The sequence below is a fragment of the Lagenorhynchus albirostris genome, chromosome 9 (assembly GCF_949774975.1).
Source record: "Lagenorhynchus albirostris chromosome 9, mLagAlb1.1, whole genome shotgun sequence".
NCBI classification, from domain to species: domain Eukaryota; kingdom Metazoa; phylum Chordata; class Mammalia; order Artiodactyla; family Delphinidae; genus Lagenorhynchus; species Lagenorhynchus albirostris.
Genome location: NC_083103.1, coordinates 62,628,286 through 62,650,988, shown reverse-complemented (window position 1 = coordinate 62,650,988; position 22,703 = coordinate 62,628,286). Strand labels below are relative to the sequence as shown.

Below are 22,703 nucleotides of genomic sequence, written 5' to 3'. Positions count from 1 at the left end.
TAGACCATTTCATAACCAGTGAAATAAATGTTTGGCAAAATACCAAATTACCTTTGTCTGATTATCCAAGGGCAACAACACTTTCCAATGCAGTCTCTTCCCTGGCAAGCACTGGCCTGTCTCTTACCAAAGTGGATGAAAGGGAAAAGCAGGCAGCATTAGAGGAAGAACAGGCTCGTTTAAAAGCTTTAAAGGTAGGTGTGTGCATTCTCTTTATTTGGAAAAACAAGTATAGGCGTTCATAAAGTAACTGGGACTTCTGTACAGACTAACAGTATTTAATAGATATTTGTACAAATGGGGTGACATTCAGTAGTCTAATTTTTCATCCTGACATTGAATGACTGGCAAAACAGAGAATACCTTTCTGCTATCAAAACAAAATTAGAAAATGCTTTTTTTTTTCAGAGGCCATACAAACAAATCTGGTTTCTGGATTCCTTATGGTAGTTCCCTTTCTCAACAGGAACAGCGCCTAAAAGAACTTGCAAAGAAACCTCATACCTCTTTAACAACTGCAGCCTCTCCTGTGTCCACCTCAGCAGGGGGTATAGTGACTGCACCAGCCATTGACATATTTTCTACCCCTAGTTCTTCTAACAGGTAGGTGGAGTGGTTAATGATTACCTTTGAATACTTAGGCTTAAAGACTTCTAACAGAAATTTTGCAGAGTTTTTCAGGTTTAGTTTGATACATGATTTTGTAATCATAAATTCACACAAAGGAGGTAGTGATAAATGGTGGTAGTGGTATAATAGCTAAATATAAAGTGAAAGACTTTATATTTCAAATATTTAAGAAATGGGATATGGCTAAATGATAGACTTATACCAGTTGGAAAGGTGGTGGTATACCAGTTGGAAAGGTGGTGGGTTATCTCTGGGTAAACGTTTCATTGTAAAAAAATTAACTATAGTTAAACACATTTGTGAAGTGTCTAATGGTTCAAGACCCTGTATATAACTCTTGGATATGTATGTATGATATGTATTTCAGGATATCCTTTCATTGGATGTTAAATGTTTTTCATATCTAGTCCCTGGTGTTAAACTCAAACTCAGTAATCTGGAACACAATAAGAGTTTAGTTGCCAGATTTCTGTGGTATTGAAGCTTACCAGCCCAACTTCAAGCTGCTTAACAATAGGAATATTATATTTCCAGGCAAATTGGAATAACTGGATTTTTCTAAATTCCTCCTATGTTTTATCTCAGAGTGGTTTAGAGAAATTTGAAATTCAGATTCTGGTTTGAATCCTGGTTTATTTATTTCTTAATCTTTTTTTTTTTTTAAACCTCAGTTTCCAAGCAAGATAATGTATGGTATAAGTTAGTGGTTCTCAGTCTTTACCTAACATTAGAATCACCTGGAGGGTTTATTAAACCACAGGTTTCTGGGCCCCACCTGCAGGGTAAGGCCCAAGAATTTTCATTTCTGCCAGGGTCACAGGATCACTAGTACAGGGTTTAACACAGTGCTTAGTGCATGGTAAATGCTACATAGAGAGTGATGGGGTGTTTTGTTTGCTTGTGTTTCTTTGATTTTGTTGTTGTTGCTGTTTATTTTATTAACTCATCCTTAAATGGTCTTCCCTTCACCTACCGACTCCTGTCACAGCTAAGTGTAACTTTTACTAACTCAGCTGCTACCTGCTCTCTGAAGTCTTAGTAGATGTTGAATTTAGCTATGTGTTTCTCTTTCAGCTTTATCTTTTTGTTTGTTTTGATTTTTGTATAATACCTTCCTTAGTCCCCAGTAACACTGAACCATTAAGTGTCAAGTTTTTCACTTAGGGACCTTAAAAAGGAGTCTGTCTTAGTAGGGTGGGGGGATGGGGGTAAATGGAAAAGAATGTTGACGGTTTGAGGATGAAACAAATTATTAGATAAAGAACTAATCTTTTTATTTCACTTAGTACCCTCAACATTTTCACCTTTTTAACAGTAATTGAGGACAGACCTACAGCCTATTACAGAATGCTTATTGCATATTCTGTATTTTTCCCCAAAGCACTAAATGCATTTGTATTTTGATTTATCTACTTATAAAACTACGTTTTACATCTGAAAGATATGTCTTCAAAACTTTTGTTTTTGAATAAGTGTAAGTTAAAAATAATCTATGCTGAGATACACATAATGCCTCAATTCATGGAAACTGGGATCTTTTTTTGTGTTGTTCCTTAATCACGTAACACGAAATATATTACGTAAGTAGTACTCCCCTAGAGTTATGTAATGGGGTGGCTTCGTTGTAAATTTATATCATATATGCATGTATAAGTTTTTCCATGTATTGTTGGTATGTTGTTTGATATTTGAAGCAATAAAGGTAAGGTTAACAGGTATTTTACTTTGTAGGAGTATTAGTGTTGCAAATTTAATTGAAGTTTTTTTGAAGATTAAGAAAACAAATTTCTTCTAAAAAAAATTAATTGCCATGACGTTTCATATTTTAAAATTATGTTGTTTAGGTTCTAGGTTCTTTTCAATAAAGAAATTAGTTTTTTCCTGGGGAAGTCATTGATTCTTTCCAGAAGGGCTATTATTATTTGAATCCTATGTAAACTTAAGATATGGTACTTGAATAATTTTCCAGACCTCCTTAGAAATATGCTGTTACGTGAGGGGTATGCAACTGTTATCTTGTTGCACCTGTTTTTCCTTTGGAGATTTATATTATTGGGACTCTTTTTTCACTTTTCTTTTTAATGTTTTTATTTACCGGGGTGGATGAGGGGAGTGGCTAATGTAGCAAAGTTTATCTAATAAATAAAGCATCTTTTCAAAATATCTTCCTAGCACATCAAAGCTACCAAATGATCTGCTTGATTTGCAACAGCCAACTTTTCACCCATCTGTACTTCCTATGTCAGCTGCTTCTCAGGTAGCAAGTACATGGGGAGGTAAGCATTAATGAACTTACTTTGTATGTTGTATAGGCATCTCCCTTCCCCATTCTGTGGGGTTTACTTGCCTTACACTTGATACATGAGTACTTGAAAAATATTAATATGACAGTGAAGTTGTTTTGCCCCTTGAAGACATTTCCATTCATTTATAAATGCAATTTTGGAATGTATGTTCAATTAAATTATGAAATGAAGTTTAATGAAGATGAAAAAGGACCAAATGTATGTTTAGTTGTAAAATCATTCTTTCAATGTTGAATTTCTGTTCTACTACCCAAAAATATGTAATGGTTATCTTACCTTTGGTATATAAAAAAAATTTACTTGCAGAGGGGAAAACTCATCTAATAAAAGTTCTAATAAAATTCGGATGGTGTTATCGGGCAGTGCACTAGCTTCTCTGCAGGAATGTCATGACAAACTTTATGCTACTTGTATTTAAAATGTTGATTTAATTCAGACCTGCAAGATTTTGGTATTCAAAGAATTTTTCCCCTAGTACCAACAGGAAAGTTTGCTGACCTTGAGTAGTTCTTTGATCTTAAGGTGACCATATTATGATCATGACCTGGCATCTTTGAAGGAATGAGCCTAGTCCATGTCAATTTTTAAGCAGTTTTGCTTAGACATTTAGTATGTTTTCAAATCATTTCCTTTGTTTGGTTTTGGTACTTCTGTTTGTTTTTATGTAAGTATCAATATTATTTTATAAACACTGAAAAATTATTTGGGAGGGAAAGATACTCTGAGAAAGGACACTGTCTAGAGAACTGTTAGAGAATGGCAAGCTACCTTAACATTTATGTTGGTCACATGTAAAATCGGAATTGACTAGCTTACTTCTCATAGCAGGATTCATTGTTCTAGTGAGTTTTTATGGTGTATTCGAGTTTTTCATCTTTATTTCACTGATTTGAGTTAATAACTTTTTAGGGGTTTTTTAATAGTTATTTCTTAAGACTATATTTTATATAATAGAATGTAAACTATGTGAAGGGAAGAGCTCTAAAATGTTTTGTTGAGTGATATATCCCTGATGCCTAGAACACTTATTGATATATAACATGTACTTTGTAAATATTTGTTGAATGATTAGACGTTTTCTTTTTTGGGGGGCAGGTTATTTGTGGTTCAAGACAGGGCAGGGAACAGGAATAGTGAAACACTAAAATACTAGATTTTTAGACTAATTTTGTGAGCCATAACTTGATTTTTAAAACTAATTGATTTTGAAAGCTAGTTTAATTTAGCTAAATCTTAAGATCTGGGAGTAATTTCTAAAAATGATAAGCTAGTTTTAAAGTCAGTAAATATTTTAGAATTATTTATCTGAATGATCTGTAGACAGCAAATTAAGGTTAAGAAAGCATTTTCTTAATATCCTAACAGTCATTACAATTTTAGGATTTTTAATCTGCCAAAATTTACATGCTTATTTCCTGCTTATTGTGAATTGATTTAGGAAACATTAGTAGGATTAACATGACCGTTTAAGCAGTTTTAGCTTGCTCACCTTTTAAAAAAACAAACCAGTTTTTCTAAAATTAAGGCTGAAAAGTTGTATTTTTAGATAGATGAAAAATTTTACAGAAGGCTTAATGAGGACTAATATAACATTTCAATGAAACTGAACTGTGAAATTATTTTGTCTGGATACCATGTACAATTAATTCTAACAATGACAAAGTTTCTGCTTGGAATTATTGAGCTCATATATGAAGGCAGATAGACTGTTACTGTAGGAGAATAATTTTAAGTAATTTCAGCCTGTAAAAATTGTTTTATATTCTGTTAGAAGAAATATTCCACGGCAATTTGTGTGTGAATACAGTGTGGGAGTACATTTAATCATTTCCTTTTCTAGTTTAGGTTATTTTGGTTTATGTACTATTTTCATCAAAATTTCCCCCATATTTTAACATTAGGCTTGCTGTGTCCAAGTGACACTGTTAAACTGTTTTAAAAAAAAAAAGTATTATCAAGTATAGTTGAGAGCAGAGGCAGTAGCAACTGACTACTATTTTTCCAAAAGCTTACAGTTATATACGAGGAAAGGACAGTGATCTTATATAAACCCCTCAATTTAAGAAGAATGAAATCTTGTCTTATATTTCATATAAAGATATTTGGCTTCTGAGTTGGTGGTAATTTCAGAGTTTTGACTTCTGCATAATTGGATAGTGGAAGAGTATTTTAAGCCAAGAACTTTGAATACTTACTAATTTAGTCATTGTATTGTTCATACCCATGACATTCAGATTAAGACTTTTTACTTTATTTTTAAAATTAAAGTTACTAAGATAAATAAATCTTATATATAAAAAGCTTTGATCATAACAGTAAATTCTAAAAGGCATTTTTTTGACGTTAACCATTTACCTGAACATTTGAAATATGTAGCATTTTACATCATGCTTTTTATAGTATGTGACGAAACAGAGGTATGCTTTTTTTTTGATAATTCTAAAATCTTATTCTATGCTTTCCTTGCTCTCATTTGCTAAAAATGGATGTTAACAACAGATTTGGTATTTAATTTAGTTCTTATATGCACCACAGAAACGATGTATATTCCCAATCACAGCTAGGTTAGTGATTAGAGTTAAGAGGAGGTAAAGTTCGTATGTTTAATGTGAGAGGCATTTTACGGTTCCACCTAAAAATGAACATTGAAGAGAGAGAACACAAGCTCTCCTGTTTCTCTCATTGCATTATTAGTGAGCCTTTGATTTTTCAAGAAATGGTCTGGCATCTAAACAAGCACTTGGTGTTGAATACTAATATCTTGAGATATCAGTTTTCATCACCTTGAAAACTTTGAGTTACAGCAAATCTAAAAATATACAGTATTACCAGGTTAAGTATACTGTTGTATATTTTAAGCAAGATTTCAAAATTTAATTCAGGTAAAAAAGAATGACCCTTTCTGAAGTTGAATTTGTTTTAGTCTCAGCTGGCATGAGACACACAACACTATGAAAACTCTCAATTTTCTGTGAATAAACGTAGATATCAAATATTTACCTCGAGACTGTAATATGACTGGTACTATTTTTGTTTTAATTTTTTGCATTATTTTTCTATGACTCTAATGTAACATAAAATTAAACTTTCAAGTGAATAATGATAAAAATAATGGAAAAAAGTATTTATTAAAAGTATAAGGAATTTTAGAGTTGCCAGTCTGATAAGTACAGTTTAAGTTGGAATAGCTGGAACATTATTACTATTTTTTTTATCTTTAATGAATTTGAATTAATCATTTATGGTATAGTAGACTAACATTTAGATTTAAAAATCGTCATCTAATCTAAATGATGTTAATCTGCTACCCATAGTAGTAGTGTTTTGTCAAGGTAGATTAAGAGCTGGTTTTTCTTATTGTCTGACTGATCTAAATATACAGATTCACTTATGCATTTCTGCATATTCTTCTTTAGGATGTTTCATATAATAGGAAATGATTGATATTAAGTGCTTAGGTAAAAAGTGTCAATCAATAGAATAGCAGATAACTAGTAACTTTTTCCAAACATGTCTTTTCTCATGAACCTAATAGATCTGTTGTAGAAATATGTGTACTCTTTTTGAATGACTTCTCTCATGACTTCTTTTGCATGGAAAACCAGAGAGAAGTTTTGTGTTACTTGTCCAACAAAGTATGATGTACTTTAAAAACTCCATGCCTCTATCAAATATTTAAAAGTAGTACTTTCAACCAAACTGGTCAACTCTAAACTTAACGCAAATCCTTTCTTATACAAGAAGGAGTTAGAGTGGTCATCATTACATTTTTATTTTAGTACAAAAAAATGAATCTTGTTTTTGACTATTTTCTGCTTTTTATTTCTGAATTATTTTTTCTGACTCTCTTCCCCCATTGTTCCATTTATTGAGAAGTGGAGGGGTGGGAAAGATGTTTAACATGATCATTTGAGTTAGAATAGTACATCAGTGAGTTTTGATGTTTGTAGGACTTCATACAATGACCTCAATATTATCTTGATATTTTTCTTTTTAAAGTTGCAGTTGCAGGATTTGTGGAACACTAGGTTTGAATTTATTGACTTTAAGGATAAAGTGTGCCTATATTATTTTGCAGAAGCTGATCCTTAGGCCATTGCTTCCTTATTGTTTTGTCATACAGTCTTAGAGTAAAATACAGTGCTTAATACTGTATTCTTAAGTAAGGACCACAAACTAGACTAGAAGAGGCAAGAACAGGTGCTGGTTGGAAGTACAGGAGTATCTTTTCATTTTTAATTGTGTTATAAGAGAAAAAATTATGACACTATATTTTCGCTGCTCTTTATTTTTTCTTCTCCCCATTAACTTAAGGTATGATGAATGGCTTTCAGTCATTACAGTGACAGTTATCTTGAATGAGGTATAGGTATAGTAAATATGTGATTCTAAATTTGATGATAAAGTACATATTTGGTACCATTCTAGTAGGGAACAATACTTTTGTTATTCCTTCCAAATCATTTAGGCTTTAAAACTCATAGCTAGGCCTTCAAAGCTAATCCCAGTCTACTGGGATGGCCAGTCTTTTGTCTCTGTTCTTAATTTTTCTAAAATTCCTTTCCCATCATTAGACCTTTTCTTCGTCTTTATTATTTTGTTTCCTACATCTGAACCCATACAAGAGTTTATATTCACATGTTAGAAACCCCTAATTCCCTTTGGCTTTTGAAATACTGCTTATTCCACATTTGAATTATTTATATCAATTATGTGAGTAAACATAGCTATGCCACCAGAACTGATACACTCCCACCTTGGGTGGGGAACACGGTTCAGGGTAGATGGCTCTTTTATAGAAACATTTTTGTTCTTACTTATCTTCTTTTTTAACTACATGACTGTTGGCTTTCTGATGTAAAGCAGATCTAGCCTTCGTATGCTACTGTTGTTATGGACACATAAGTATTTTTTTCTGAGGGTTCATTCTAAAATATGTTAAATGCATTTCTTCTATCTTGGTGATTAGATTTGATCATTTGCATTTAGATTAATAATAATATAGCTACTACTTTTCACTTTGCATCTTTTGACTGATTACAATACTAATTAATTTACTTCCTCTCTTCATTTTGCTATAATGCACTTGGACTGCACAGATCCTTTCTCTGCTACTGTAGATGCTGTTGATGATGCCATTCCAAGCTTAAATCCTTTCCTCACAAAAAGTAGTGGTGATGTTCACCCTCCCATTTCTTCAGATGTATCCACTTTTACTACTAGGACACCTACTCATGAAATGTTTGTTGGTAAAGTACCATTTAACCTTTCTTTCCAATTAATGTTTATACTGCCTAAGTATTTTTTTAACGTATCCATTATTTTTAAAGCACTGCAATAATTACTTTGTATTTTAATAATAAATTTTTAAGTAAACTAAATAGCAATAATGTAGTGAAATTTTTTACACCAGTATCCCTAATTTTATTTAATGCAAGTTTTTAGGAAAGAAAATTTCCTTTGAAATTGGACTTTGTTTTGTTCTCTATCATACTGTAGCATCACATGCTACATCCTGTTTATTAGTTCAGAGAGGTGGTTATTAGGAGAGTTGATTGAAGGCGTAACTTAGTTACGTATTTATGTGTGCTTATATTTTCCCCTCTCTGCTTGAGAAAGAGGGTGATTATCACTCTTAGTAGCTTTCTGAATCTTCCTTTTTTCTCCGTTTTTAATTTCAAATAATGGTACAACTTTATATTGTCTAAAACCCACTATACCCTCTTGTCCAATCTTAAGGGTCTCATTTCATTGTTAGCCTGGGGTGAAAAGTAGAAAATGAAAAGCAACTTGACTGAATAGGCTTAATTGTGGTCTAAAAATCTGTAAAAAGGCAAAATTTCATACCAAAGTTGTACAAGGAAGAATAAGTTTTTAAGTACATACTAAACTGAAATAAATGTTTTTGAATCCTACTAAAAAGATGCTAAACCCCCTTAAAAGATGATGAAAACTGCTTTTATTCAATTCAAAGAAACAACGTAAGGTGACACAAATTTAAATCTTTGATTAAAGCAGCATGCAGAAAGTCATCTGTGTACCCTAGGTAGATCATGTGGCCATATTCTGTTAGATATATCTGAGAGAGGGGAGGATGGAAGGTGACTAGAAAGCAGTAGTTGGAGATATGAGAAAGTTTCAAGGCACGTGCTCCAGTTACACAACTAGTCTAATAGTTCTAAAGTGTAATATTTGGTTGCAATAATTCCTTTATTGTAGTACATTTAAAATTATATAAAAAGTAATTGAAACTAAATTATACATTTTGTTGCTCTAGAAATTTGTCAAATGGAGTGCCTTTTTGCTTGGTAATAAGGGGTAACTAGAGTTATCTTTGGAGTGTTCTGTTGGGGTGGTGGTTTTTTAGGTTTATCTTTTCTTCGTATTTACTGAATATGAATAGTCTGTATGTTGTAAATATGGCTGTTTGTATCTTTTTAAGTCAGTTGCCTTAATTTGGGGATATGAAACAGATACGTCTTTGCTTTGGGACTATATATTTAGATCTTTTAGGTCAGAGCAGTGCATGGGCTTCAGTATGTCACATCTGTATCCCCTGAAGGGGGACAGAATGGAGGACAGTAACCTTAAGTGCTGAAGGTTGTAGGTATTTCACATATAAACAAAAACAGAGTAAAAATATATAAAAGTCATGTGAGAGAGTTAATTATTATTTTGACTTTTCAAGGAAAAAAGCCTGTAATAAGAGGAATATCCTAGAAATGTCATATTCCTAATGTTTTTTAAGTTTAAGGCCTATGATTTGGGGCAAGAGGAAGACCAGAAAGCAAAGCGGATTAGTAAAGTTGATGGCTATATACTCCAAGGTCAGTCGGTCCATTTGAAAATTAAAATCATAGAATTGGTGATTTAGAGTTTGCAAAAACCTGCAGAGAATGTTTGGTCCAGCTCAACTCTCACAGTAGTAAGAGAACATAATTACCATTTTATGGATGCATCACCTGAGTCCTAGAAAAGTTAATCAAGATAACCCAGCTAGTGGGAGCAAAGCCTAAATCAGGAGACAGCAGCTTTGCTCTGCAGCGCTCTTTCCCTTATGGAAGTGCAGACTTTCATTTAAACCCTTATCTTCCTCTTTCTGATGGAGAATAATACAAATGAAAGTATGAAGTATACTTTAAAAAAAAAATCACATCTGCTAAGTTTTGTCATTAGAGGAAAAAAACTTGTTAAATACTTTTCTTTTTTAATGAAAATGAGTGCAGAAGGGGAAATTAAAAACCACTGATGTCAAACCATTAGGCATTAGTCTAGAATAGGGGTCAGCAAACTTTTTCTTAAAAGGTCAGATTGTAAATATTTTTGGCTTGTGAGCCACACGATCTCTTTCGCAGCTGCTCAACTTTGACATTATAGCGTGAAAGCAGCTGTAGACAAGACATAAACACATGAGCTTGGCTGTGTTCCAGTAAAACTTTATTTACAAAGATAAGCCGCTGTAGTTTGTTGATGCCTGTCCTAGAAGAGGCTTTTTAATAAGTCTTTCAATGCAAGTTGAAAGTTCCTGAGAAGTAGAGTTGTGTAATAAAAATTCCAATACTTTCTTACTCAGAGTAGTAAGAGCATGAGAGGACCACCCAAGGTGTGCCATTCCTGGCACTGTATAGTCTAATTAGCCACTAGCCACATGTCATCATTTAAAGGTTAATTAAAATTAAATGTTAAATAAAATTAAAATTTTACTTCCTCACTTGTACTAGCCACATTTCCGTTCTTCAGTGGCACATGTGCCTAGTGGCTACCATAATGTACCATATGCACATATCTGCATGTTGTGTGGATTTATAAAACATTTCTGTTATTAGAAAGCTCTGTTGGATCGTGCTCTAGAACAGTGGTCAGGAAACTTCTGGTGTAAGGAACCAGATAGTAAATGCTTTAGGTTTTTATAGGATGCATAAAATCTTTGAGTCGTCATCTTTTCTTTTTTCTTTCTTTTTTTTTTTTTAAACAACCCTTTCAAAAGGTAAAAACCATTTTTAGCTCACATGGGCATATAAAAATAGGCCCCAGGCTGTAGTTTGCCAACCCCTGCTCTATAGGATTAAGAACCAACCAAGAACAATCAGAGTTAGGTATGTAGATACCTTCCAACCCTTCCAGGAGAGGACCTTGATTTGATGATATGATTCTCGTGTACTTTGTAGCTTGTCCTCATTAAAGCTGTAAGAATACTGAAATTTGTAAGTCAAGGGGAGTGGGTTGTGGTCTCAGCCTTACCATGTTTGTGACCTTGTCTAGGCCTGCTTCCTCATCTGCAAAAGAAGACATTAGAAGACATGTTGGTATTGACTAAAAAGCCAACTGGTTCATATTTCTTTATCTAAAGAAATGCAGTATTGGTTATTTTTAAAAATTTGTTGTGAATATTATTTATATATATTTTTTAAATATAGTACTTACAATGGAGGCTTAAGTGCTTTTTTTTAGTAAGTTGTAATTTGAAGAACACCAATGGCTTGGACTCCTCTGTTTTTTCTTTTGTTTTGTTTGTTTTTATTTGTTTCTGTTTGTTTTTAATTACTCCATTCCACTCTTAACTGTTCCTCCTCACTTTCTCACTTTTCTCTTTCTCTTTTTTCTTTTTTTCCTGTCCTTTCTTTTCCCCCCTTATATGCCTTGTCAGATTCTTTTTGTGGTACTCAAGCTTATCGTAATACTACCCTTATGTGCCATGAGCCTTCTACTGTAGCTGGTTTATTTGGAGGTAGGTAACAATAATCTCTAAAATTTATCAGTTTATTTATGCAAGAGGGGTTTCTTTTTGTTGTTTTCCTTAAAATGAGTTGGTAAGAAAAAAAATACTTGGTTTTGAAGAACAGGTAGTTTTTTGCTTAATTTTGTTTTCCTTGATTAAACACGATTGTTTTATGAATGGATGCCTGTCATCTTCCTGATTTTATTCATTCTCAAAACTTTCAAATTTTCAGAAGAGTTTATAATATTTTAATATTACAAGCTTATGGAATTTAAAGCTCTGTGTATAGATCTTAGTGATAGAATGGCAGATAATTTTGATTTGAACAGTTGTGGCACAGGTGAAGGGAGATTATACTGGAAAGAAGTATACTTTTCCAGCGCTATGCAAAGGCCATAGAAATGGGAAGTAGTTTCCAGGGAGGTGTAACCAATTTGATCTGTATCTTTCCAAATATATTCTGTCTAGACCAGTGCAGTAGCAATAAGACCTCAAAATCCAGCTGAATTTTTTTGTGTATAGGAGTTGTTACCTTAGTTAAGTTGGCACTAAAAAGTAGGTTTGACACAACTGAAGAACTGAGGTTCTTGACTGGCAGTAAGAATTAGACATGGTTAAAAGTGTTTAAAAATGGAATTGTTGAGGGCATTTAACAGAAAGAAAATGTTTGGAATACGGTGAACTTGGGTGTGAATTCCAGTTACACTCCTTTACCTGTGTGACTTTAAGCAAGTATTTAACCTTTCTAAGACTATGAAAATTGGGATAATAATGTCTTGCAGGATTGTTAATGAGGTGTACATATATGCCTGTATAACATCTAGCACAATGCCTGACACAGAAGTATCATTAAAACTACTTGCATTGGGAACTTATCTTGTGGGGACTTCCCAGGTGGTCCAGTGGTTAAGACTCTGCGCTCCCACTGCAGGGGCAAGGGTTCAGTCCCTGACTGGGGAACTAAAATCCCACATGCCGCAGGGCGAGGCCAAAAAAAAAAGCAATTATCTTGTGTATGCAGATCATTTCATACTTGGAGTATACTTCTTACCTAAATTATTTAATCATCAGATATAATCTTGAAAACTCATTGTTTTTGTATTGCTGATAGATTTTTAAATTGCCAAGGGCTATTTATTTTTTAGCCGAGTATTCGCTATTTCAAAGCTCAAGAAGTTCATAAAACTTGAAGAGTACTGATAGATATAATTATTATAGCTATAATAATAAAAACTAATTTTCCTACCTACTAATTTATATAAGATGAAATACTCAGGATAAACCAAAAACCCTTAATAGATTCTGGAATCAAACAAGTTGGGGTTTAAGTCTTGATTCTGCCACTTACTAATTATTTTACCTTGGATAAGTTGTTTAATCTCTTAGTTTCCTCATCTGTAAAATGAGGATAATAATAACTGTCTCACAGTGTTATTGTGTGGTTTAAATAATAACCTATCTATAAAGCCCTTGCATAATGTTTAATAAATAGTAGCAGTAATTTTCTCAAAAAAGAATGAGGCCTATTTATTACAGAACTACCATCAAAATCTATTAAACAACCCAGCCAATTTTTCTCAAAGGTGTTTGGATTGCCTTTCTGTCCCAAAAGCGTTTTCATCTTGTACCTTTCCGTCACCTTACTATTGTCCTCTCAAGATTTGCCCTGTAGTACAGTGGTTTCTAAATGTTAATCTGTGAACTGGAGCTGTTCAGTGACAGAGTTTTCATTGGGCTTTGTGAAATGAAAGTTAGGCAGTTCAATGTAGTGATTATTTCATAAAATTAACCTTAACTTTGATAGCCTATTCATCTTTTTTGGGGGCGGTCCCTAAATCTGCTCTTTTGAAATGGTGATATTAATTCTGTAACTTTGCTTTAAGTAACTTTTAAAAATTGAAGGTTGACAATCTAATCAGCTATTATAATTTATTAAGCATTTCCCTTTTAGTTTATTCTTCTGCTATGTAGAAGCTTTTAAAATTTGAGGTACTAGCTCTGGATTACTTTATATCTTTTCATAGCTTTTATACTTTTAGGCAGTAATATAATTTCACAGATTGGTGCCCCTAGGGACCTCAGGAGATGGCTCCTCTCTTTACAGAAAGTAATGAAGTTGTTTTTGTGTTATTATAAAGGATAGGCTCATCTCTGATATCAATCAAATTCTAGAAAGAATTTGGGACAAGATAGCAAGGGAAAAGAGAAATTGGTATGCCATCCTACTTTATAAATTATTGTTCCCTGTGTTTTCTAAAGTTTAATGATATCATAGCTCAGATATTATTTCCAGGATGATTTAAAGAATGCTATGTGTGGTGGTTCAGCATGGGCATATAATTAAGCATGATAGATTTTTGTCTTTCTTGAGTAGATACATCTGTTCTTTTTGTAAGGAGTTAGGAGAAGAACCGTCAAGCCCATGGTATATTTCTTAAGCAGTTTGTACACTTCAAAGAGCTGTTAAATCAGTATATCTATAGAATTCTAGGAGCCTTTTGATGAATGGTCAGATTTATTTACTAAATTATTTTATGTTTTGATAGTGCTTGTATTCTCATTGTATGACCGGTGTCTTTGAGTTAAGAAAGGGTTAAATAATTATGGAATAAGATCAAATTTGTACATTTAAAAAATTTTGTGCCCTACAGAATATTCATACTATGATGTAAAATGCTACTTTTAAAGTAGTATCATTGATGTATACCAGCTTGTGTGGGTCATTGTTAATAATAAGTCATTGCTTTCTGGCTTCTCTGGCTTTGAGGACCTTCTTGAACTTCTCACCAAATCTTGTCCTACTTTTTGTTTTTCTTTAAGATCAGTCCTTTTAGTACAGCATTATTGTACTTCTTTATATCCTGGTGGTATACATTAAGAGTTCAAAGTGAGATTCTTATAGACTGAAAGTCCTTTAGCAGAAAGTTGGGACAGGAAGAGAGAGAGAGTCTATGTTCAGGGCTCAAAAGTTTAACTTCTCTTTAATGATATAGTTGTTAATCTTCTGATACCAGACTTTTTTTTTATTTTTAACATTCTGACTTTATAGAATTTAGAAATGGAAGAGAATTCCGGAGCCATTTATTACAGCCTTCCACAAAGCAAAAGAATTCCTTCTTTGTGATCCTTGCTAGGCTGTTCTCTACTTGGATATATACTCAGTGATTGAAAGCTCCCCAAGTCATGTGACAGCCCTAATGGTTTTAGATGATTTTAATTCTTCTTGTCAGCCTCTGGAAATTCAGAGCCTCACCTCACAAAATGCAACCTCACACAATTGAAAATCTTAACGTTTAACTCAGCATTGTCTGGTTTCAGCAACGTGAGCTGGGTGTCTGTTGGCTTATTGCCACCACCATCAGTGTAACATGGACAGGAAAGAATAAATTTTCTGGTGTTTCAGAACAGTTAGGTAAATTAGTATATTTGATTATACGTGTCAGCTCCACTTTAGGAAGTAGTTAAGTTGAAGCTAGAGGGTGGTTGGGTGTTGAAAATAGTCTGTTTTTTGTTTTTTTTTTAATATTCAGAACACATCTGGACACAAGGGGGGGCTCATAAGGATTAGTGGGTTATAACTTTCAGAATCCTGTCACTTCTCAAATTAACTTAAACCATATAGCTTTTGATTAACCATCGAAGGAAGGAAGGGAGAAAGGAAGGAAGGAGAGAGAAATATGGAAGGTGAGTAGGTAGAGGGAGAAAGACTCTTGGGGGATACTAAGTAGACTCATATTTTTTTAAAGCACCACAGAATACTTATTTTATTCCCAAATGATCCCTTAAATTAAATTTGGCTTCATGCAAAATCCTAGAATTTTAGATGTGTTTGGTTTTTTAACATCAGCTTACAAGTTTAAGGTAAAAAATAAGCAAAAAATGTTATTTCTGTAATGAAACAAACTAGTAGTTCAACTTCACTTGCTCTTTTGTTAGTTTTCTTAGTGGGATGATTTTGTTTTGGAAAATGTAATCACAAGAGATGTGGTAGTCTAGGAAGCATTTTGCTTGAAGGGTTGGCTTTGTTTTTTGTTGTGGGAATTTACTGCTTTTTCCATTCTATTGTCATCATTATTAAAGAGCTGTATGTAGATGTAGAGTTATTAAAGAATTGAGCTTTTTCCATTTTGGTTTTTCTTAGGATTCACTCCTTCTCCAGTTGCACAGCCACATCCTTCAGCTGGCCTTAATGTTGACTTTGAATCTGTGTTTGGAAATAAATCTACCAACGTTATTGTAGATTCTGGGGGTAAGAAAAAATTGCTTTATTAACATTACTATAATGTTCTAGTTTAGAGTCTGTGTAAGGACAGATAATGGTCCTTTTAACGTGTAAATAGATGAAATTGGGGTAGCCAAAGAAGTGGTCCCTCTTCCCCCAGCCACTAGAAGAAAGCTTCAAGGGACTGTTGTTAGCCTTTACTCTTTTCTTAGTGGCAGTTTTGAATCTGGGTAGATTTTATTTCTCCCAGAGCTATTAAATAAGAGAGAAAAAAAGAGGTTTTACTCAGATTAGACTGCTAAATTGCTAGGGACTGTGTGTAGAATGCTGTACCTTTTACTCTAATTTTTACCTTTACTGAAATGAAATTGGCTTTTTTGAAAACTAGGAAAATACGACCTGTGGTACGTTGACTCGTTGAGGTAGTCTGTGTAATGAACAGCTAGAATAACTAAATATCAGAGTTGTGGGTTCAGGGGCTTTTTATTGTTTTATAGTATGCTTGTTAGTCATCTTAAGAGAACTTTATAAAATCTGTAGAGCCAAGTTTCCATTTAACATCTTGGTAATTTCAAGTTTTGTAAAGATTGAGTTCCTGTAAAGTTGGCACCAAATTATATTCTTAATCATGGGGTGGTAAGTGTGGTAATTAAACTCAAGCCATTTAAAGAAATATATTGAGGTGTTGTTAATTTTATAATATACAATTAGTTATCATAAGTATACATACAAAAGTAAGAAGCAAACTTATAAAGAATGTGTATGAACTAGGAATTTATTTTTTTCTGTGCACTAGTAGGTTTATAATTACATTTTTTGATGCATTTGACTTTGTCCTCTTGAGTTTATCTTGCTGGGAAAAAGGATAAAGGAAATAGAAACCAATTGTTCATATTTTATAAACCCCTGTTTTTGGTGACTTTCTTTTTCATATTCTCTGGTATTCCTGGGTTGTGCTGTTCAGTCCTTTGGTGGTTTGTTGATTGGATGTGTTTCACCTTTTACCGTTTGGTAGAGAACCTTAAGGGATTTTATTTTATTTATTTTATTTTATTTTTAATTTTTAAACAGGGTTCTACTTTACTAGATAGTTTTATGCAGTTTGAGTGTAGTTTAACTATTTCTTGTGTATAATTTAGGCTAGCTGTTTTTAGACAGGAAAAGAGATAACCTAGTGGTTCATTTTCACTTGCTTCTAATATACTGTTTTACATATACCTTACATTCTCCACTTTGAAGAGTATTAAAAGGTCTATAAAATATTATTTCTTAAAAGGAACTTTTTTTCAAAGTTACAGAGATATATTTTTTACCTGTATTGCTTCAGGTATAAGTGAGTCTTCAGAAAATTTTGTCAGCTGAGGGGAAGGATTAATTCCATTCCCTTCTCTTTCACAGAGAAGGGATTTGAAATTGTGGATTTCTCCTTTTTCCACTTAAGAGCATTTATTAGTGCCCATTTACCTGGAGGACTTCTCCAGTAAACAAACAAGGAGAAAAGGCAGAGACCTCCTTTAGAAAGCTGTAGCACCATAAAGTTCCTTACAAATCCTATTTCGTCTGTTTGTAACTTTAAGGCTTTGATGAACTAGGTGGACTTCTCAAACCAACAGTGGCCTCTCAGAACCAGAGTCTTCCTGTTGCCAAACTCCCACCTAACAAGTTAGTATCTGATGACTTGGATTCATCCTTAGCCAACCTTGTTGGCAGTAAGTATTTTTTGTATTCTTTAATCTTTAAAATAAGTTGTTTTATAAAAATTAGTCTAGTTTTTAAATGCTTTCTTTTTCTCCTGTCCTAGATCTTGGCATTGGAAATGGAACCACTAAGAAGTGAGTGTTTTATTTGTATTCTTTCCCTATGTGCCATTTAGAGGTTGATTAGGCTTTCCTCTCAAGAAAATATGTGTAGAGATGTCATCTGCATCTTAAATGCTCTGTTCAATCTAAATGTGTAGTAAAGAAACTTCATAATTACACACACTTAATATTCTCACTCATATTTATTTAAAGTGATGTAAATTGGAGTCAGCCAGGTGAAAAGAAGCTAACTGGAGGATCTAACTGGCAACCGAAGGTTGCACCAACAACTGCTTGGAATGCTGCAACAATGGTGAGTTGGAAAAGCTCATTATATACTAACATGAATGATTTAGGTAAATGTGTAACATGAAAATGTTTTTTAAATAGTGATAAGGCATAAGTGGAAAGATTGTTACCAAGTTTTAGAAATATAAGTAATTTGTATTTCTTTTAAAGGAAGCTTGGTTGACTATGTTTGCCAGGTACATTTTAGTAGCTAACATTTATTTAAAGGTTACTTTGTGTCAGGCATGATTCTAACAAATAATATGTGGTTTTGTTTTATATAATCCTCAAATTTACCTTACACGGTAGTAACTATTATCCCAATTTTACTGATGAGGAAATGAAAACACAGGGTTATTAAGTAGTAAGCCCAGATCACAGAGATTGGGTGGGTTTTTAGAACCCAGGCAGCCTTACCTCAGAGCATATTTTCTTAATCACTATTCTCTACTGCTGGTTTCAAATCTATTATTTATCTATCTACAATAAATAAATAACCTTAACACTGAACCAATTGCTAGATTCACACACATACACGTGTTTCCCCCAACAGTGGCTCAGTGTTCACTAATGCAGGGGTCCCCAATGCCTGGGGCCACAGACCAGTATGGGTCCGCTGCCTGTTAGGAAACCGGGCCACACAGCAGGAGAGGTGAGTGGCTGGCAAGCGAGCAGAGTTTCATCTGCCGCTCCCCGTCGCTCGCACTACCGCCTGAGCCATTCTCTCCCCGCTCCTCCACCCGAGGAAAAATTGTGTTCCCTGAAACCCGTCCCTGGTGCCAGAAAGGTTGGGGACCGCTGCACTGATGGTGCAGTGTTCACTAATTCAGTGTTCTGGTGACTTTAAGAATGTAAGTGCAGCAAATAAGGAGAATCAACTATATAAATTATATGACAGTATTAACAATAGCCAAGCAAGTATAGTTTTAATTGAGTATGCCTATACACATACACATCTCACATAGATTATAATCTTAAATCCCAAAACAAAAAAACTCATTCTAGTGGATTATATATTTTTTTATTTTACAAAAGAGAAAATGAGTGCCAGAGGTATTAAGTGACTTGCCTGAGGCATCCCCACTAATAGGTGCCTGAATTGAGAGACTCTTGCCCTATCCAACTGGTCCCAGAGCTTCTTGCAGTACACTACACTGTTCCCTACTTCTCCATCTTCTGGTCATCTTCATGTCAGAGCTGAAACAAGGCACAGCCCCTGTTTGACCTCAGCTGGGAATGAATGCATCCGGTTACAAATTTTTCACCACTTTGCGCACGTATGTGAATGACTTCAAAAGCACCACAAGTATTGATTTTAGGATTACAAATAAATTTCAGTGCATAGCAAATTTGCAAATACAGAATCCATGAGTAATGAAAATTAATTGTATATGATAATTAATGAGTTAGCATCTAGTACTGAAGAAGTTCTAATGGTTTTAATTAATATAAGGTATGGTCGTCCCAGAGTAGTTTTGTGGCCGTACCCCAATCCTTGGTCAGCTGCTGTTTTACCAATCCAGTAAGTCTCCCTGCATCGGAGAAAACCAATTTTTTTGTAGAAAAATTTGAAACATGCTTTCTTGCAACAGTGTGTGCTAATCAGCATTTGATTACACGAGCCACACATTGTATCCTTTCTGTTGTTGTTAGAGACCCCCATTATCCTTTTTTTTTTAATTTTTTAATTTTTTTATTGGAGTATAGTTGCTTTACAGTGTTGTGTTAGTTTCTGCCGTATAGCAAAGTGAATCAGCCACACGTATACATATATCCCCATTTGCCCACTTTTTTTTAATATACCTTCAGGGGCGTTCTTTTTTTAAATTTTTTTCATTTTATTTATTTATTTATTTTTTACATCCTTATTGGGTTATAATTGCTTTACAATGTTGTGTTAGTTTCTGCTGTACAACAAAGTGAATCAGCTATATGTATACCTATATCCCCTCCCTCCTGAGTCTCCCTCCCATCCTCCCATCCCACCCTCTAGGTCCTTACAAAGCACCAAGCTGATCTCCCCACATTATCCTTGTTATAGCTACTTTTTGTTATTAAATCTCTTCCAGAGTACTGTGCTGTTTTGCTGTTTCCTTGGGTTAATTGTATGTTAAAATTAATAGGGCTGAGCTAAAAATAGTGTGCTGTTAAAGTTTTACATGACATTAAAGAGTTTTATTAGTTTCAGTCTCCATTAATGGAAAATAATATTGAAATTTAGCCACCTTTTTAAATCAGTACTTTTTCTCTGGTAGTGGTCACTACCGTCACCAATAATAAAACCTTGCATTTAAATAGTTTACATTTTTACACACTCACACACTCACACACACACACTATCCGGAGTCTGTAAATAGTGCACTCTTGGGGGAGTTTGAGCAGCTATTATCCCAGCTGTAAGGATAAAGTTATGCAATTTTTTTTTTCCCTCAATTGCAAAGCAACTAGAAAGCAGATTTAAATTGAAATCCATCCTTTCTGACTCGCAATCAGTGTTTTTCCCACTCTAACACACTTCTCTGACTAGGGATGGCAGGAGGTTAGGTTAGTAGATGTTATAGCCTCAGGAGTGAATTATACATTGACAGTATATGAGGAATGATATAAATCCAAATGATATAAAAATACAATGAATATTTTCTTATTTTGTATGAAATTAGTATTAATCTGTATGAAGTATTAGAAGTTTGTGAATAGCACTTGACTTAAGATTGACTTTTAGCATTTAATAGGCATCTAACCATCTAGAATTTGTTGATAAGAAGCAATATCTATGGTGCTGTGTTGTATACGGTAAGGTATATCATCTCTTAAGGATTTTGGTAAAACATTTGTATGTATGTATTTTATAGAGGTTCTTTGTAATGACTAACATTTAGGGCTGGTGATGTGATTCACTACTTAGATAAACTGCTGCTTTTGACATTTCTTTACATTTCTAACCTTTTTAATTAATCCTTAAACACTGTCAAGGTTTTTAAATTTTTTAAAATTTTAACCATTCATTGATGTTTTATTAAAATATATAATGATGTTACACTACCAACTCTTTCTATTACTGTTTGCTTTTTTTCTGTGGTAGACATTATGCAATGCAACCCTGTTTATGGGATGCACTGTTGATGCTACTGAAAGATTTTATGTTTTGATGACACTTGTAATCGATAAACTATTATGTAAGTAAGGTGATGATGCCAAAGACTAAATTTCCCGTGTCAACCTTGATAGTGTTTTAGTATAGATGTTCTTCCATTAGATACTGGAAATACAAGGGATTTTAAGTAGTTAATGAATGTTCATGTGAACTAAAATGCTCTCTATGTATTTTCTGTTGTGTAAGTACTTGTTCTAATCCAGTGTTATTGCATTATGTAATTGTTCTCCCTGGGAAAAACAGAATGGCATGCATTTTCCACAATACGTAAGTGACCAAAAACTAGCCTTTTTTGCAATAAATTGGCATGCTGTTAACCAATGCTGTAGCAGAATCTCATAACCTTCTAGCTATTACTTGTTTTCACATTCAGATTTTCAATGTGCCAAAAATTCTTCCTAGCATCTACTGATTTTGTGGGTTTGTTGCAGAATTGATTCTGATGGTGGCATGGGAAATACAAATTTTTTTTTCTTGCTTAATATTCTGCCATTTGCTGCCAGATGGCTGGGTGTCTGTGTCTGTATCTGTGCTGCCACTATGCACTTGATGACTTCTGAATGAAGGGAAATGTTGATTGTGGTAATGTTGAAAATAACAATTGCATGAAATCTTACAGGCTTCTGCTGAACTTGGCAGTTTGTCTACTGCTCTCGCAGCTCTTGGTTTTTAAGTAGGGAGAGACCAATAAGTCCTACATGCTCACCCAAATACTAAACTTTTAACTGTTCACTTTAGTTATGCTTCATTTAACTTCTCCATGTGTATGTTCAAATTGCCATATAATTTGTTATTTTTCATGTTTTAGCAGTGTTATTGGTCTTTCACCTGTATTCAGCTTCTTCAGTTTTTATTATAAGATAACACACACAGGGAATGTTGTTAAGACAGCAGATATGTCTAAAATGATTCTGTGCTGAGATTGTCTATTTTGAGTTAAAGTGGGAGGAGGAAGGGACCTTAAACATCTTAGTGGTAGATGGCTCTTTTAGGACTTAAAGCATAAACAGACTTAAAAATGTATTGCTCTTCCAAATTGGTGCTTTGCAGAAGATAGTTTAAATAATTTATGAAATAAATTAGAAGGAATACTAGTATACATGCTCTATGTAAGAACTTGTGCTTCTTAGAAATAGTCATACTCCATAGTGGTTTGAAATCTTTGGAGTTATTTGAAAAGAGTGAATGAGGTCCTTAGAAACTAATTTTTTGGAAGATCAGATTGTTCATGGATTTGGGATCTTTACATTTTATTTTGCTCAAAAAATGAAGTACCTAGGAAAACATTCAGTAATGCTACTTTTCTAGGCAAACATTTTTTATGTTAGTGATAGACTTTAAATTTAGAACTTTGAGTATTTTTAAAAATCTGAATATTTTTAAAGCTTGTAAAAGCACAATGAAATCTTAGATCACTGTTGTATCTAACTTTAAATGGTATTTTTTCTTTCTGATAATTCTTCTTTTCCGCTAATTTCAAGACACTTTTTTTCATTGAGCTTTAATTGACACAATTATTAACGAACACAAATGTCATATTTAATCACAGCTGTCTTAGCAATTCTTTTTAGTGGAACTACAGCTA

At 33.6% G+C, this 22,703-nt stretch overlaps 1 protein-coding gene across 12 annotated transcripts in view; it reads left to right on the top strand.

The window, feature by feature from the left end:
• Positions 1-22,703, top strand: part of PICALM (phosphatidylinositol binding clathrin assembly protein) — a 113,576-nt gene that overhangs the window by 75,380 nt on the left and 15,493 nt on the right. For 2 of the 12 annotated variants that reach the window (XM_060160159.1, XM_060160162.1), the window contains exons 10-19: positions 71-194; positions 467-603; positions 2,803-2,906; positions 8,036-8,185; positions 11,584-11,664; positions 15,797-15,904; positions 17,455-17,586; positions 17,679-17,709; positions 17,890-17,989; positions 21,362-21,385. In XM_060160159.1, the coding sequence (XP_060016142.1) occupies positions 71-194; positions 467-603; positions 2,803-2,906; positions 8,036-8,185; positions 11,584-11,664; positions 15,797-15,904; positions 17,455-17,586; positions 17,679-17,709; positions 17,890-17,989; positions 21,362-21,385 (991 nt within the window). The remainder of the gene's footprint in view (positions 1-70; positions 195-466; positions 604-2,802; positions 2,907-8,035; positions 8,186-11,583; positions 11,665-15,796; positions 15,905-17,454; positions 17,587-17,678; positions 17,710-17,889; positions 17,990-21,361; positions 21,386-22,703) is intronic. The other 10 variants (XM_060160160.1, XM_060160161.1, XM_060160164.1 and 7 more) reach the window with 10 other exon arrangements.